Below are 17391 nucleotides of genomic sequence, written 5' to 3' on the forward strand. Positions count from 1 at the left end.
TGCTGCCCCTCGACCCACACTACTTTAACGTGTAAACACACACAGAAATATGAATTTATTACGGGATACAGTTTGACGCACACATACACAGCAGCTTTAAAAGTCCTTTTTTTTAATCAGGAAACGATCAGTCAAATGACTATCATGGGGTTTACATTATAGGCTAATTGCTGTAAGTAGGCTTTGAGCAGCAGCGCAATATTCTACTCTATTGCTCACTACTTGTTGTTCTGTGGGGTGAATTCCATCATGCTATCCACCAGGGGTTTGATGTAATACTGTGAATAGAGTGGTCTTGACGTGGCCAAATTGCCCCGTCTCCTGTGCTTGAAACATTAAACTGGATGTTGCAGTAGCACGTTCAAAAGTTGCTTCTGACAGCTCCTTCTGGCAGAGAATCGTATCTCAGCAGGTGTGCATGCCCCTTCTCCTCCATTCTATCCTTCACTCTCCTCACTCCTCTCCTCCTCAACCCCACTGCTGCTCTGCAATGCTGGCTAATTACCCACTGCTACACGTGATGTCATTGCTCAGTGCTTGCCTGCCGACTCTGAGCACTTGCTGACCCTTCTGCTGCTGTTCGGTCTCCATTCATTAGACTGGGAGCCTCATCCTCCTGACTGACTCCCTACAGCCTGCCTACAGCCTTCCAGTCTAGTCTCCCACTCTTCATTAGTCCATGTCTGTTTTTCTCTAGCTATCTCTCTCTCTAGTCTCTCTGTTGCGCTCTTAGAGCCTGCTTAAAACCTCCCAATATATCTCCCAGATCACTTGTCTCTCTTCTCTCTGTCTTTCTCTCCATCTGCCTCCACAGTTCAGTATGCTTAAATATAGGTCCAAAAGCCACATCAAATGTATAAAAGTATTTTGAATTTGACCGCCCTCCTTTGACTGTGGAGAGCAGCCATTTGAGTGAGCTGTACGGCAAGTGGAATGCTCTCTGCACACAAATGAATGGGTCTGCAGAGCAGTCGGACCTTGTCACGTTGAATGTGAGACAATGATCGGGCCTTGCTGTGACTGTCTGAATGTAAAAAGGATCACTGCATCTCCAGTTATCGATCTGTATTCAATCATTGACAGGGGAAAGTTACTTGTGTGATTTATCTTAATATCATGACTCCTCGATTTTTCTTTTTATATCCTGGAATTCTACCCTTGATAAATCTGAGAGCGTTGCTCTGGTTGACTTGTTATTTTGCAGAAGTAGAACGTGTATTGTCGCCGGGTGGCATTGTTGCTTTGTATTGTGTTTATTTGGAACTGCATGACCTGTCAGAAATGCTGATGCCCTGTGGGTGCTTGTTTTCAGGAGCCCTGCCACAGAATACGGCTCTCTGACCATTTGGGTTGGTATTCACTGAATCTATTCCGTCTTTCTGATCCTGGCCATTTTAATTTAATTCATTCACCAAATTTCTACATGCATGGTTGTTGAGGTTAATGAGGCATTGGATATTGCCATTATTTTCCCCCAGACTTGTCTATGGGTATGGTAATGGTTGTCAAATATAAATCTCTATGGTAAACTAAGAAAATGTAGAAACACAAATGTACTGGCTTAATTTAATCTAATTCCATCTCTGTCTTTCCCCCAGGTTTAAGTGGGCAGCCCGCAGACATCGACAAAAGAAAAGAAGTGTTCGGGCAGAACTTAATACCTCCGAAAAAGCCCAAAACATTTCTTCAATTAGTTTGGGAAGCATTGCAAGATGTAACACTGATTATCCTGGAAGTGGCAGCCATAGTTTCATTAGGCCTTTCTTTCTATAGACCTCCAGATGCCGAAAGAGAACGTAAGCAACACCTCTATTTACGTCTTCTACTTGATGCCTAGGCAGTAGTGGAGTTAACTCTGGTTGTCTGACCATCCTGTGCTGGCTCAGATGTTTTCTTTTTAAATCGGACCACTTTGGATCACCCTGATAGTTTGTAAACCACCTACAGTGACTTCAGAAAGTATTCACACCCTTGACTTTTTCCACATTTTGTTACAAGGTGGGATTAAAATGGATTTAATTGTCTTTTATTTTTGTCAACAATCAGAACAAAATGTCCCAAACATACCGATTTGTATTCAGGACATGAAGTTAATTTCTTTGCCACATTTTTTTTGCAGTTTAACTATAGTGCCTTATTGCAAACAGGATGTGTGTTTTGGACTATTTTATTCTGTACAGGCTTCCTTCTTTTCACTCTGTCATTTAGGTTAGTATTGTGGAGTAACTACAATGTTGACCAATCCTCAGTTTTCTCCTATCACAGCCATTAAACTCTGTAACTGGTTTAAGGCTCCCGAGTGGTGCAGCGGTCTAAGGCGCAAGAGTGCGTCACTGCAGTCCCTGGTTCGAATCCAGGCTGCATCACATCCGGCCGTGATTGGGAGTCCAATAGGGCGGCGCACAATTGGCCCAGCGTTGTCCGGGTTTGGCCGGGGTAGGCCATCATTGTAAATAAGAATTTGTTCTTAACTGACTTGCCTAGTTAAATGAAGTCACCATTGGCATCATGGTGAAAATCCTGAGCAATATTATTATTATTTTTTTTCTTCCTCTCCGGAAACTGAGTTAGGAAGAATGCCTGTATCTTTGTAGTGAGTGGGTGTATTGATACATCATCCAAAGTGTAATTAATAACTTCACCATGCTCAAAGTGATATTCAATGTCTGCTTTTTATTTTATTTGTATCCATCTACCAATAGGTACCCTTCTTTGCGAGGCATTGGAAAACCTCCCTGGTCTTTGTGGTTGAATCTGTGTTTGAAATTCACAGCTTGACTGAGGGACCTTACAATTATCTGTATGTGTGGGGTACAGAGATGAGGTAGTAATTCAAATATCATATTTAACACTATTGCACACAGTGAGTCCATGCAACTTTTTATGTGACTTATTAAGCAAATCTTTACTCCTGAACTTATTTAGGCTTGCCATAACAAGGGGTTGAATACTTATTGACTCAAGACAATTCAATTTTGAATTCATTTCTAAAAACATATTTCCACTTCGACGTTATGGAGTATTGTGTTAAGGCCAGTGACGCAATCTCAATTAAATACATTTTTTTAATTCAGGCTGCAACACAACCAAATGTGGATCAAGTCAAGGGGTGTGAATACTTTCTGAAGGCACTGCAGGTGTCCATTGTACTGCACTGTGTACATTTTATTTGTATTTTGACTTAAACTATCCCTCTGCAGTGAATTTATGTAAAATAAATTCTGCGGACGGCAATTCCGTCTGGGCCTGGTTGTCACTATTTAATTACCAACATTTAATGATATGTGTTCAGATTTTGTCTGTTAGACACCTGGCAGTGTATCCCTGTAACTGTGTGCTTTGATCCTTATGCAGACTGTGGGAGCGCAGCTGGAGGTGTGGAGGATGATGGTGAGGCAGAGGCGGGCTGGATCGAAGGTGCCGCCATCCTGCTGTCGGTCGTCTGCGTGGTGCTGGTGACAGCGTTCAATGACTGGAGCAAAGAGAAGCAATTCCGCGGCTTGCAGAGCCGCATCGAACAAGAGCAGAAGTTTGCTGTTGTCCGCGGCGGCCAAGTCATCCAAATCCCTGTGGCTGAGATTGTGGTCGGCGACGTTGCACAAATAAAATACGGTAAGAGGCACCTCTTTCTGCGTCCCAAATGGCACCCTATTCCCTATATAAGTGCACTACTTTTGACCCAAGCCCCATGGGCCCTGGTCAAAAGTAGTCCACTATGGCCACCCGGGGCATCACTACAGACCCGAGTTCGATCCCAGGCTGTGTCACAACCGGCCGTGACTGGGAGTCCCATAGGGCGGTGCACAATTGGCCCACTGTCGTCCGTGTTAGGGGAGGGTTTGGCTGGGGGTGCTTGCTTTGGCCCATCGTGCTCTAGCGACTCCTTGTGGCGGGCCGGGCGCCTGCTGGCTGACTTCGGTCGTCTGTTGAACGGCGTTTCCTCTAACACATTGGTGCGGCTGGGTTAAGTGGGCGGGTGTTAAGAAGTGTGGTTTGGCGGGTCATGTTTCGGAGGACGTACGACTCGATCTTTGCCTCTCAAGCCTGTTTGGGTGTTGCAGCGATGAGACAAGATCGAAATTGGGGAGAAAAAATAATAAGTAGTCCACTACGTAGGAAATAGGAAGACATTTAGGACCCAGTTATATGTTATTGGCGAGGATGAATTGACCAGAGTGTGTAATGTATTCTGTTTTCAGCCACACGTCTTGTGAATTCATAAAGGAATATTTATTCTGTCTCCCAGGTGATCTCCTGCCCTCGGATGGTATTCTTATTCAAGGAAATGATCTCAAAATCGACGAGAGCTCCCTCACGGGGGAGTCGGACCACGTCAAGAAAACGCTGGATAGAGACCCCATGCTGTTGTCAGGTAGCTGTTCTATTCTTGTTCTTCTGCCTTGGCATGTTTTCTTATACTATGAAGCTCATGTGGTTGTAGATCAGTTTCCCGGCCTAGATTTGACCCCACCCCTAATAGTGGAATAACCATTTTACAACTATGAAATATCATGCCAGGTACCCCACCACTAATAGTGGAATAAACCATTTTACAACATTGAAATATCATGCCAGGTACCCGACCCCTAATAGTGGAATGAACAATTTTTGCAACTGGAATAGCATGCCAGGTATCCCACCCCTAATGGTGGAATAAATCACTTTTGCAACTAGAATAGAAGGCCAGGCCCTTGATAGAGGATCTGACTTTGTCATGGAATGGGGTATGCAGGCAGTATCCAGCAATATTCTGAGCTAGTCCAGAAGTACTGTCAGGGAGTTCGGCGTTTTCCACAAAAATAAAGATAAAACTCATAAGAAATATCTTGCTGTGTTTTGTGAAGGCAGATCTGAAATGCTGCTTATTGTAATCTCTGCTCTGCATCAGACTGGTGTGCTTCAGTTGCACTTCTCCACTCTGAGAATGACATTGAATTCACCAATCAGCAGACAGTGCTCTGACTTTTCTTGGTCTAGCCTCAGGTAAAATGCTATATTAACGTCAAGAAAAAACATTAGGAAATGTAGCTGGCTACATTCTATTAGAAATATTAGAAATATGCTGGCCATGTATTGTTTTTGCAACAAAAAAAATATTGTAAGCTCATTTACTTGTGGTTGCTAGCCAAATAGCGTTGCACTTCTGTTATCATCTGATGAAAATGAAGCGATTTTTCTGCCGAATGTGTTGCACTAATGTATTTTCTGTGACTATTGAAGCAAAACAACACTGACTTTCAATATAAAACGCAGGTCAAATGGTTTAAAACACATATTTTGTTGATGGTCTGTGTTTTGAAAATGCATATTTCTGAACTCCAATTGTACCCCTGATTGTGGACTTGATGGTGTAGGTCCAGGACTACTTGAGCGCTGTGAAATATATATACCTACCTACCTCTAAACCCTGTTTTATTTTGCCGTCTGAGGGTATTGCTCGTCTTGTCCCTAATCCCATTTTATGAAGGCACGTTGAGCCTTTAATAAAAGTGCTTTTTATGGTCAGATCCCCAAGGAGGGGATTTTAAAAGTGCTTGTTTGCCTCTTCCAGGCCCCTTTGGTCTCACCTCTAAGAGAGCCTGTCTGCCTTTAGTCTGTGTCATCATCATCCCACCCAGTTCAGACCAGCCCCTGCCTAATTAACACAGGCATGGGGAGCTCTTAATGCACTTCTCTCTCTGTGTCTCAGTTGTGGGCATTAAACTCTGGAGAAAGCTACCGTTGTGTTGTGGGACTCATGTTTCCATTAATTCACTGAGGCTCACAATTGGCTTTTGATTAAAGGCTGGGAGTGTGCGAATGTGTTTGTGTGCTAGACGAGTATTTGAGGCTTGACTCTGCTTTTGAAATGTCATTCCAAAACGTGATACACTTTGTTGCGTTTGTATGCGCTCATATTTAGCTGTCAAAATAGGCCTACAGTTTTTCTTATTTAGCTTTCAAAATAGGCCTACAGTTTTTCTGCTCAGATTTACTCACAATGACCACAGGCTCCCGAATCCAGACCCAGGACTGGAAACATCCAAAATATTCCTTACTATCAGTCCCATTTATGGCAGATACATGAAGCCGGGAGCAACAGAGCTAGGCAGGTCACACTGCACTGTCCATGTAATTGTAAGGGGGAATGTTGGTGCCTGTAGCATTAGCTAAGTAATAGTCAGGGAAACACCTGACATTTACACTGTAGCATTAGATCAGTGATAGTCTGGGGAACACCTAGCATTTACACTGTAGCATTAGCTAGGCCCTACCTCTCCTCTCTATCTGCAGGCAGGCACAAACATCATGCTTATCTGTATCCCCCAGGTTTACTCACTTTACCACAGGAATCAGCATCTAGGACTGCGAACACCCACATTCCCTTCTCCCCATAGAATTGTACTGTAATGGAAAATGTTAGCATAGTCCTAGTCTACATGGCTTTAGCTAAGTAATGGTAAGGAAAAGCCCTGGCAGAGGCCTATACAGGGTAAGCATCAGTTGTATGTCTATGGCGGCACTACCTCACCCCCCCTTATCTGTTTTCCCTCTGCAGGCACCCACGTCATGGAGGGCTCCGGCAAAATGCTGGTCACAGCCGTGGGTGAGAACTCTCAAACTGGAATAATCTTCGCTTTACTGGGTGCCTCGGAGGAAGACGACGATGACGAGGAGAAGGAGGCTAAGAAGAAGGAGAAGAAAGAGAAGAAAAGTACGTTGACATTTCAGAGCGCGGCGGAATCGATTCATGATTCAGTTCTCTACCCACGCTTTTTTATCATTTTATTATGCCTTTGGCCGTCACACAAAGAATGAAGTTTTCCTCTCAACAGTCTTTTGTTGAATTTCTATAGATGCAGTTGATGTGCAGAGAAGTAAGAGCAAGCAGAGTCAGACAGGTAGAGAATCAGTGGCCTCTGTCTGGGCTGTACGCTGCAGCAACACTAATAGCTTACTCACACAGCAGAGCAGACGACACTGAGCTGACAGAGGAGAGAGGTTTGAACTAGAGCTAAGCTGAGCACAGGTCAGGTCTCAGCTGTGGTGGGACTTATTTTGGGAGAGCTGCTGCTTCAATGGGAATAGTTGACAAGGCTTTACCTTTAGCACTTGTTGCTGTGTTCAATGCTGCTGTGCCTGTGCAGTCGGCAGCCTTGTATTGAGTGCTTTCAGCTCACGATGGGATATATGCTGTTAGTGTTTGTTCTACATAGAGCCCAGTGCCTTCTGCCATTCTTTGTTCAGCAATTGTAGTGTGTGTATACACTACATGACCAAAAGTATGTGGACACCTGCTGGTCAAACATCTCATTCCAAAATCATGGTCATTAATATGGAGTTGGTCCCCCCCTTTGCTGCCATAACAAGGCTCCACTCTTCTGGGATGGCATTCCACTAGATGTTGGAACATTGCTGCGGGGCCTGGCTCGCAGTCTGCGTTCTAATTCATCCAAAAGGTGTTTGATGGGGGTTGAGGTCAGGGCTCTGTGCAGCCAGTCAAGTTCTTCAATACAGATCTCGACAAACCATTTCTGTATGGACCTCGCTTTGTGCATGGGGGCATTGTCCTGCTGAAACTGGAAAGGGCCTTCCCCAAACTGTTGCTACAAAGTTGGAAACACAGAATCATCTAGAATGTCATTGTATGCTGTAGCGTTAAGATTTTCCTTCACAGGAACTAAGGGGCCTAGCCCGAACTATAAAAAACAGCCCAAGACCATTATTCCTCCTCCACTTAACTTTACAGTTGGTACAATGCATTGGAGCAGGTAGTGTTGTTCTAGCATCCACCAAACCCAGATTCATCTGTCGGACTACCAGATGATGAAGTGCGACTCGTCACTCCAGAGAATGTTTTTCCACTGCTCCAGAGTCCAATGGCGGCGAGAGCTTTACACCTCTCCAGCCGACGCTTGACATTACGCATGGTGATCTTAGGCTTGTGTGCGGCTGCTCGGCCATGGAAACCAGCTATTGTGTTGACGTTGCTTTCAGAGGCAGTTTGGAACTTGGTAGTGACTGTTGCAACCAAGGACGGAGGATATTTACTCGCTTCAGCACTCGGCGGTCCCGTTCTGTGAGCTTGTGTGGCCTACCACTTCGTGGCTGAGCCGTTGTTGTTCCTAGACGTTTCCACTTCACAATAACAGCACTTACAGTTGCCCGGGGCAGCTCTAGCAGGGCAGAAATTTGAACGGACTTGTTGGAAAGGTGGCATCCTATGACAGTGCCACGTTGAAAGTCACTGAGCTCTTCAGTAAGGCCATTCTACTGCCAATGTTTGTCTATGTATGAAGATTGAATGGCCGTGTGCCCGATTTTATACACCTGTCAGCAACGGGTGTGGCTGAAATATCCAAATCCACTAATTTAAAGGGGTGTCTACATTCTTTTGTGTGTATGTGTGCGTACGTTTCAGGGTTTTGAAACAAGTTAATATACTTTAGTAGGATGTAGATCAGTTTATGTAGTTTAAGGCTTTCGGTGTGTTTGTGTATGATGAAAGTGGCTGGCTCTAGTTCTATCGTGTGTGTGGACTTGTTTGGTATGAGGCGAGGGGGTAAGAATGGCCTATTGGCTGGAGGAGCTGATTTAGAATGTGCGTGTCATAATGCAATCCCAGCATTCATCTGTTTGGCTTCTTATAAAAATTATTGGCGTCTCTCACGGTATCAAATCAAAATGGCAGATTTACATAATAGGAAATATATCAAGTTGGTGGTCAGAATTGCAGCCGTTTGCAAATTGCTCCCCAATAAGTGACTGACTCTATTCCTCTGGATTTGACTTTCCATCCACAGAGCAAGATGGAGCAGCTGAAAACCGCAAGAAAGGTGAGTGTAACAGACCGGAGTGCGTTTTCATTTCCTTTGACTTGGTTGCACGCTGCTTCAGTACCTTGATCTGTTTCGCTCTACATTATTGCCTTCTCCTCAGCCCAGTTAACAGTATTGGATTTTAGTTCAACCTTGATCTGTTTCGCTCTACATTATTGCCTTCTCCTCAGCCCAGTTAACCGTATTGGATTTTAGTTCAACCTTGACCTGTCGCTTAGCCTGGTGTCAGTAGGAGTAGCTTCATCTGTGTTGGGTCAGGTTGTTTCCCCATGCTGCTCTGTGGCCTTGTGGGTCAGAGTGTGTGTGCCCGTGACTGGTCCATTCATTGTCTAGTCCGGGCCAGCATGTTACCTTCTCTCTCTCACCCTCTCTCCCATGCCTCTCCAAGAATTTAGCGGCAGGTACTGTTGAATTCAGCTATGGCGATATAGCGAGGAGATTACAGCCCTGTAACAATCCTGGGGAAGAGCATCTTCTTTTTGGCCTTCTCGCTCCCTCTTTCTCTCTCTTATTGATTGAGGACGTAGCTGTCCAATTTGAACCCTTCATTCTATAGTACTCATAGACCATGTCAACTGTTCAGCGGCATGCTATTGTACGACCGTGAGACCCAGCTCTCTAAAGTTCATTGAGTCACCCAGTGTCTACAGAGCGGCAGCTGTGCTGTTCGCTAGCGGGAGCCTGTTCATTGAGGTCCTGGCGGAGCTCCTTTGTGCACAGATTCTCTCTTTGCCAGGAGTGAGCAGAATAATCCTTCAGTCTGGGATTACAGGCTGTGTAAATGCAGAAGACACCACCTAGGAATATCGTGGCACCCATCCTGCAGATGCTGTCTGTGTGGCTCCTGGCATCAGCAAGGGAGGAGCCTGGGGATAGAATCGACTGGTGATATGTAATGACTGTTCAGTCAGTCCAGGGCTGGGAGAGAGAGACAGTATATAATGACTGTTCAGTCAGTCCAGGGCTGGGAGAGAGAGACAGTATATAATGACTGTTCAGTCAGTCCAGGGCTGGGAGAGAGAGACAGTATATAATGACTGTTCAGTCAGTCCAGGGCTGGGAGAGAGAGACAGTATATAATGACTGTTCAGTCAGTCCAGGGCTGGGAGAGAGAGACGGTATATAATGACTGTTCAGTCAGTCCAGGGCTGGGAGAGAGAGACGGTATATAATGACTGTTCAGTCAGTCCAGGGCTGGGAGAGAGAGACGGTATATAATGACTGTTCAGTCAGTCCAGGGCTGGGAGAGAGAGACGGTATATAATGACTGTTCAGTCAGTCCAGGGGGCTGGGAGAGAGATGACGGTGATATGTAATGACTGTTCAGTCAGTCCAGGGCTGGGAGAGAGAGACGGTATATAATGACTGTTCAGTCAGTCCAGGGCTGGGAGAGAGAGACAGTATATAATGACTGTTCAGTCAGTCCAGGGCTGGGGGAGAGAGACAGTATATAATGACTGTTCAGTCAGTCCAGGGCTGGGGGGGAGAGAGACAGACAGTATATAATGACTGTTCAGTCAGTCCAGGGCTGGGGGGGAGAGAGACAGACAGTATATAATGACTGTTCAGTCAGTCCAGGGCTGGGAGAGAGAGACGGGTGAAGCCGACACATTGATCTTCCCCTGCAGTGCTAGCCCTGGCAGGGCCAGAGATAATGATGTTATCATTGGGAGAGATGGGTTAGAGATCAGCCCTGCTGGCCTGCCTAGCCCGCCCGCCGTCAGACCAGGGGCTCAGCGTCTTCTATGTTACTTGGTCAAATGAGTCAAGGTGTCTGTTGGCATTTTCAAACCCAGGAGGGAGGGAAAGGGGGCTTTAGAGGAATTGAAATTAGAGGTTGACCGATTATGATTTTTCAACGCCGATTATTGGAGGACCCAAAACCCAACAAAAAAGGCTACCGATTAATCGGCCGATTTGTTTTTTCTTTTATTTATTTGTAATAATGACAATTACAACAATACTGAATGAACACTTATTTTAACTTAATATAATACATAAATACTATCAATTTAGCCTCAAATAAATAATGAAACATGTTCAATTTGGTTTAAATAATGCAAAAACAAAGTGTTGGAGAAGAAAGTAAAAGTGCAATATGTGCATTGTAAAAAAGCTAACGTTTAAGTTCCTTGCTCAGAACATGAGAACATATGAAAGCTGGTGGTTCCTTTTAGCATGAGTCTTCAATATTCCCAGGTAAGAAGTTTTAGGTTGTAGTTATTATAGGAATTATAGGACTATTTCTCTCTATACGATTTGTATTTCATATACCTTTGACTATTGGATGTTCTTATAGGCACTTTAGTATTGCCAGTGTAACAGTATAGCTTCCGTCCCTCTCCTCGCTCCTACCTGGGCTCGAACTAGGAACACATCGACAACAGCCACCCTCGAAGCAGCGTTACCCATGCAGAGCAAGGGGAACAACTACTCCAAGTCTCGGAGCGAGTGACGTTTGAAACGCTATTAGTGCGCACCCGGCTAACTAGTTTGGCATTTCACATCGGTTACACCAGCCTAATCTTGGGAGTTGATAGGCTTGAAGTCATAAACAGCGCAATGCTTGAAGAATTGCGAAGGGCTGCTGGCAAAACGCACGAAAGTGCTGTTTGAATGAATGCTTACGAGCCTGCTGCTGCCTACCACCGCTCAGTCAGACTGCTCTATCAAATATCAAATCATAGACTTAATTATAATAAACACACAGAAATACGAGCCTTAGGTCATTAATATGGTCGAATCCGGAAACTATCATCTCGAAAACAAAACGTTTATTTTTTCAGTGAAATACGGAACCGTTCTGTATTTTATCTAACAGGTGGCATCCCTAAGTCTAAATATTACTGTTACATTGCACAACCTTCAATGTTATGTCATAATTCTGGCAAATTAGTTCGCAACGAGCCAGGCGGCCCAAACTGTTGCATATACCCTGACTCTGCGTGCAATGAACGCAAAATGACACAATTTCACCTGGTTAATATTGCCTGCTAACTTGGATTTCTTTTAGCTAAATATGCAGGTTTAAAAATATATACTTCTGTGTATTGATTTTAAGAAAGGCATTGATGTTTATGGTTAGGTACAGTCGTGCAATGATTGTGCTTTTTTCGCAAATGCGCTTTTGTTAAATCATCCCCCGTTTGGCGAAGTTGGCTGTCTTTGTTAGGAAGAAATAGTATTCACACAGTTCGCAACGAGCCAGGCGGTCCATACTGCTGCATATACCCTGTCTCTGTTGCAGAGGTGACACATTTTCCCTAGTTAAAAGAAATTCATGTTAGCAGGCAATATTAACTAAATAGGCATGTTTAAAATCTATACTTGTGTATTGATTTTAAGAAAGACATTGATGTTTATGGTTAGGTACACGTTGGAGCAACGACAGTCCTTTTTCGCGAATGTGCACCGCATCGATTATATGCAACGCAGGACAGGCTAGATAAACTAGTAATATCATCAACCATGTGAAGTTAACTAGTGATTATGATTGATTGATTGTTTTTTATAAGATAAGTTTAATGCTAGCTAGCAACTTACCTTGGCTTCTTACTGCATTCGCGTAACAGGCAGGCTCCTCGTGGAGTGCAATGTAAAGCAGGTGGTTAGAGCGTTGGACTAGTTAACCGTAAGGTTGCAAGATTGAATCCCCAAGCTGACAAGGTAAAAATCTGTCGTTCTGCCCCTGAACAAGGCAGTTAACCCACCGTTCCTATGCCGTCATTGAAAATAAGAATGTGTTCTTAACTGACTTGCCTAGCTAAAAAATATTATTACAAAATGTATTTATTTTTTAAATCGGCAAATCGGTGGCCAAAAATACCGAGTACCGATTGTTATGAAAACGTGAAATCGGCCCTAATTAATCGGCCATTCCGATTAATCGGTCGACCTCTAATTGAAATGGTATCTGTCTGGCCACTGTACCAGCGGATTCCACAGATCCCAGGGCTGCTGCTCTCTGAGTGGGAGTATGGTAATTAGATTCCTACCAAATTACATTTTGGGCTGGACTCAAAATTGTAATGACTTTTACCCCAAGTTCCCTTCCAAAAGCACTCCTCTGTGAATCGAAGCCAAAAAGAAAAGGTTTGCAAAAATATGGCACCCTCTCAAGTCTCTTTGACAATTACTCCTTATTGAATCACACTAAAGGACTGGAGAGATGGAACTACTTGTCATTGATTTTCCAACTTGCTTATCTCAACCCCTATGTCCAAAGTTTGTTTGCTTTAACAGTTGTGCAGTGACTTGCTTTTTTAAATGAACATGCAAGAATGAACAGTAATCAGGTTATGGTCAGTAGGCATGAAACAAGGAACAGTAAATCCTGTTTCAAAATCTTTGTTTCTGCTTGTTGCCTGCTGAGCATCGGCCAGGTAGGCAGAAAGGCAAGGCTACTAGTGCTGGTTTCCTTCCTAACTGGTGGTTCATTCATCAGCTAATTGGTTGGCAAAACAGTCCAGTTGATTAGAACTAAAACATGAAAACCAGAAGCCTTCTCACCCTTGAGGGCTGGTAATTGAAACTGCAGTAGGAGTACCTCCATTCTGAGTCAGTCCAACCTTTAAGCTCTCTTCTCTCCCCCTCAGCTAAAGCCGCGGACGGAGCCGCCATGGAGATGCAGCCGCTCAACAGCAATGAAGTCGACATCGACGAGAAGAGGAAATCCAACTTGAAGGAGAAGAAGGAGAAGTCCGTTCTCCAGGGGAAGCTAACCAAATTAGCAGTGCAAATTGGCAAAGCCGGTCAGTGAACTTCTCTTTTCTCTCGCTGTCGCTCTCACTCGCTGTCGCTCTCTCTCGCTGTCGCTCTCTCTCGCTGTCGCTCTCTCTCGCTGTCGCTCTCTCTCGCTGTCGCTCTCGCTCTCTGTCGCTCTCGCTCTCTCTCGCTGTCGCTTCTCGCGCCGTCGTTCGTCGCTCGCCTTTGACGCCGTCTTTGCGCCCGCTCGCTGCGTGGCTCGCCTTCGTTGTTGGCGTCTGCTGTGGTCGGTCGCGGCGGTCGCTCGCCCTGGCGCGTGTCGCCGCCGCCGCTGCGCCGCTGCCGCTGTCGCCTGGCTCTCTCTTGCTCTCGTTCTCTCTCGCTGTCGCTCTCGTTCTCTCTCGCTGTCGCTCTCGTTCTCTCTCGCTGTCGCTCTCGTTCTCTCTCGCTGTCGCTCTCGCTCTCTCTCGCTCTCTCTCGCTGTCGCTCTCGCTCGCTGTCGCTCTCGCTCTCTCTCGCTGTCGCTCTCGCTCTCTCACGCTGTCGCTCACTCTCTCGCTGTCGCTCTTTCTGGCACTCTCAATGTCACGCTGGCGCTCTCTCGCTGTCGCTCTCGATGTCGCGCTCTCGCTCGCTGTTGCGCTGTCGCTCGCTCTCCGCTGTCTCGCTCTCCCCCTCTCCGCTGTTTCACTGTCTCTCTCCCCCTCTCTCTCGCACTCACTTTCGCGCTCTCCCCCTCTCTCTCGTGCTCTCCCTCTTGCCCGCTCTCTCGCTCTTCCCCCTGCTCTTCCCCCCTGCTCTCTCCCCCTGTTGCTCTCTCCCCCTGTCGCTATCTCTCGCTGTCGCTCTCTCTTCCTCTTTTTTGCGGTCTCGCTCTCTCTGAGGTTCTGGTCAGTACTCTGTAGTCTAGTAGGAAGATCTGGGGTGTCTCTCTCTGTGTCTCTCTCTGTGTCTCTCTCTGTGTCTCTCTCTGTGTCTCTCTCTGTGTCTCTCTCTGTGTCTCTCTCTGTGTCTCTCTCAGGTTCAGGTTCTGGTCAGTACTCTGTAGTCTAGTAGGAAGATCTGTGGTGTCTCTCTCTGTGTCTCTCTCTGTGTCTCTCTCTGTCTCTCTCTCTGTGTCTCTCTCAGGTTCAGGTTCTGGTCAGTACTCTGTAGTCTAGTAGGAAGATCTGTGGTGTCTCTCTCTGTGTCTCTCTCTGTCTCTCTCTCTGTGTCTCTCTCAGGTTCAGGTTCTGGTCAGTACTCTGTAGTCTAGTAGGAAGACCTGGGGTGTATTCATTACCTCTTGCATCGGAAACTGTTTAAGAACCAAACGGAAACAAACAGAACCAAACCGTGAGGGTTGTACCTTAATTTGTCCAATAGAAACTTTAGTTTTGGTTGCAAAACATTTTCCGTTGACGGTAAACGTTTTGGCAACAGAATGGGCGTAATGATTACACTCCTGTTGATTATATTGTAGATGAAGAGTCTCACTACTGTGTTCTCTCTAGGCCTGGTGATGTCTGCCATCACGGTCATCATCCTGGTGGTGCTGTTCGTGGTGGACACCTTCTGGGTGCAGGGCCTGCCCTGGCACAAGGACTGCACGCCCATCTACGTCCAGTTCTTCGTCAAGTTCTTCATCATCGGCGTCACCGTGCTGGTGGTGGCCGTCCCCGAGGGTCTTCCCCTGGCCGTCACCATCTCCCTGGCCTACTCCGTCAAAGTAGGTTCCCCTTCCGCCTCAGGGTCTGCGGCAAAAACACTACACCAGACAATAAGCCATTTTATTGGTTGTAGTTGTCCGAATATGGAGTGTCTGTTAGGGCTGGACGATATATGGAGTAAATATAAAGATTAGCTGGCTACTCACTAGCACCTGTGCTTGAGAGATTATTTATGAGACCTGTTGGGTTTCTATAATGCCTGTTGTCAGAAGTTAGTCATTATTAGTGGATGTGCATTATGCATTGTTCTAGTTGCATTTGTTATGAAAATGCAATTTTTGTAAGCCAGATCAGTGATTATTGCATAAAAGCAAGTTAAACTATTTGTATTAAATAATTACTGGGTATTATGGTTGTGGAAGGCTTATATTTAGCTTCGGTATCATTAGATTATTCCTGACTGCTTGAAATGCAGTGTATTGACGGCAAAGCTTATTTGATGAAAAAAATACAATTTTCTCAAAACATCTCATTCCAAAATCATGGGCATTAATATGGAGTTGGTCCCCCTTTGCTGCTATAACAGCCTCCACTCTTCTGGGAAGGCTTTCCACTAGATGTTGGAACATTGTTAAGGGGACTTGCTTCCATTCAGCCACAAGAGCATTAGTGAGGTCTGGCTCTGATGTTGGGCGATTAGGCCTGTCTCCCAGTTGGCATTCCAATTCATCCCAAATGTGTTCGATCAGGGCTTTGTGCAGGCCAGTTAAGTTCTTCCACACTGATCTCAACAAACCATTTCTGTATGGACCCCGCTTTGCACGGGGGTGTTGTAATGCTGAAACCGGAAAGGGCCTTCCCCAAACTGTTGGAAGCACAGAATCATATCGAATATGATTGTATGCTGTCACATTAAGATTTCCCTTCACTGGAACGAAGTGGCCTAGCCCGAACCATGAAAAACAGCCCCAGACCATTATTCTTCCTCCACCAAACTTTACAGTTGGCACTATGTATTGGGGCAGGTAGCGTTCTCCTGGCATCCGCCAAACCCAGATTCATCCGTCGGACTGCTAGATGGTGAAGCGTGATTCATCACTCCAGAGAACGTGTTTACACTACTCCAGCCGACGCTTGGCATTGCGCATGGTGATCTTAGGCATGTGTGCGGCTGCTCGGCCATGGAAACCCATTTCATGAAGCTCCCGACTAACAGTTCTTATGCTGACGTTGCTTCCAGAGGTAGTTTGGAACCTAGTAGTGAGTGTTGCAACCGAGGACAGCTGATTTTTACGTGCTTCAGCACTCGGCGGTCCCGTTTTGTGAACTTGTGTGGCCTACCACTTCGCGGCTGTGCTGTTGTTGCTCTTAGACGTTTCCACTTCAATAACAGCACTTACAGTTGACTGGGGCAGCTCTAGCAGGGCAGAAATTTGATGAACTGACATGTTGGAAAGGTGGCATCCTATGACGGTGCCACGTCGAAAGTCAATGAGCTTTTCAGTAAGGCCATTCTACTGTCAGTGTTTGTCTATGGAGATTGCATGGCGGTGTGCTCAATTGTATACACCTGTCAGCAACATGGGTGGCTGAAATAGCAGAATACACAAATTTGAAGGGGTGACCACATACTTTTGTATATATAGTGTATATCATGACTCGCCAATAAGTTTGAAAACATAGACCATATCGCCCAGCCATTGTGGCTGTGCAAGGTTACAATTCATCAGTTAACTTCCTGGTGTAGCTTTTTACCGCGAGCAGTGTGAACAGACCCGCACTGCCAACGAGCTTTACTTGTTAACTCAAGCTTTATTCGCTTACAAAGTAGGTTAGCCCTCAGCCAGTTAACCCTTCACTTAGCCAAGACTGTAGCTTTAAGAGCCTTCCATGATACATTAAAGCCAGTTGGCTGTGTCATGATCCTTCTAACTGGAGTTGTTGGGCCAACAGGTTGATTAGTGATATCAGTAGTAGACCCTAGCCCTGGAAGACCAGTATTTAAGGCGTTATCCAGCCCACTCACACCGCTGTAGACTTAGAATCTACAGCAGCTTTTGATGCAGAGAGGAGAGGATGCCACTGCAGTACTGTTGAATGGAAAAGCTTAGTTAAACCGTCCCTTTCTATTTTTAGGCTTTGACCCCCCCTCAGCAGCTCATATTTACCTTCTGCAGCTCATATTTAATTCAATGACCTTTTTCATGATGTCTCCCCTT

At 45.5% G+C, this 17391-nt stretch overlaps 1 protein-coding gene across 7 annotated transcripts in view; it reads left to right on the forward strand.

Moving 5' to 3' along the window:
• LOC106608917 (plasma membrane calcium-transporting ATPase 1-like) overlaps positions 1-17391 on the forward strand; it is a 57636-nt gene that overhangs the window by 19362 nt on the left and 20883 nt on the right. For 3 of the 7 annotated variants that reach the window (XM_014207126.2, XM_014207129.2, XM_014207132.2), the window contains exons 3-10: positions 1599-1796; positions 3355-3612; positions 4247-4372; positions 6539-6694; positions 6837-6881; positions 8784-8816; positions 13415-13570; positions 15017-15231. In XM_014207126.2, coding sequence (XP_014062601.1) covers positions 1599-1796; positions 3355-3612; positions 4247-4372; positions 6539-6694; positions 6837-6881; positions 8784-8816; positions 13415-13570; positions 15017-15231 — 1187 coding nt within the window. The remainder of the gene's footprint in view (positions 1-1598; positions 1797-3354; positions 3613-4246; positions 4373-6538; positions 6695-6836; positions 6882-8783; positions 8817-13414; positions 13571-15016; positions 15232-17391) is intronic. The other 4 variants (XM_014207127.2, XM_014207130.2, XM_014207128.2 and 1 more) reach the window with 2 other exon arrangements.

The sequence above is a fragment of the Salmo salar genome, chromosome ssa07 (genome assembly GCF_905237065.1).
Source record: "Salmo salar chromosome ssa07, Ssal_v3.1, whole genome shotgun sequence".
NCBI lineage: Eukaryota > Metazoa > Chordata > Actinopteri > Salmoniformes > Salmonidae > Salmo > Salmo salar.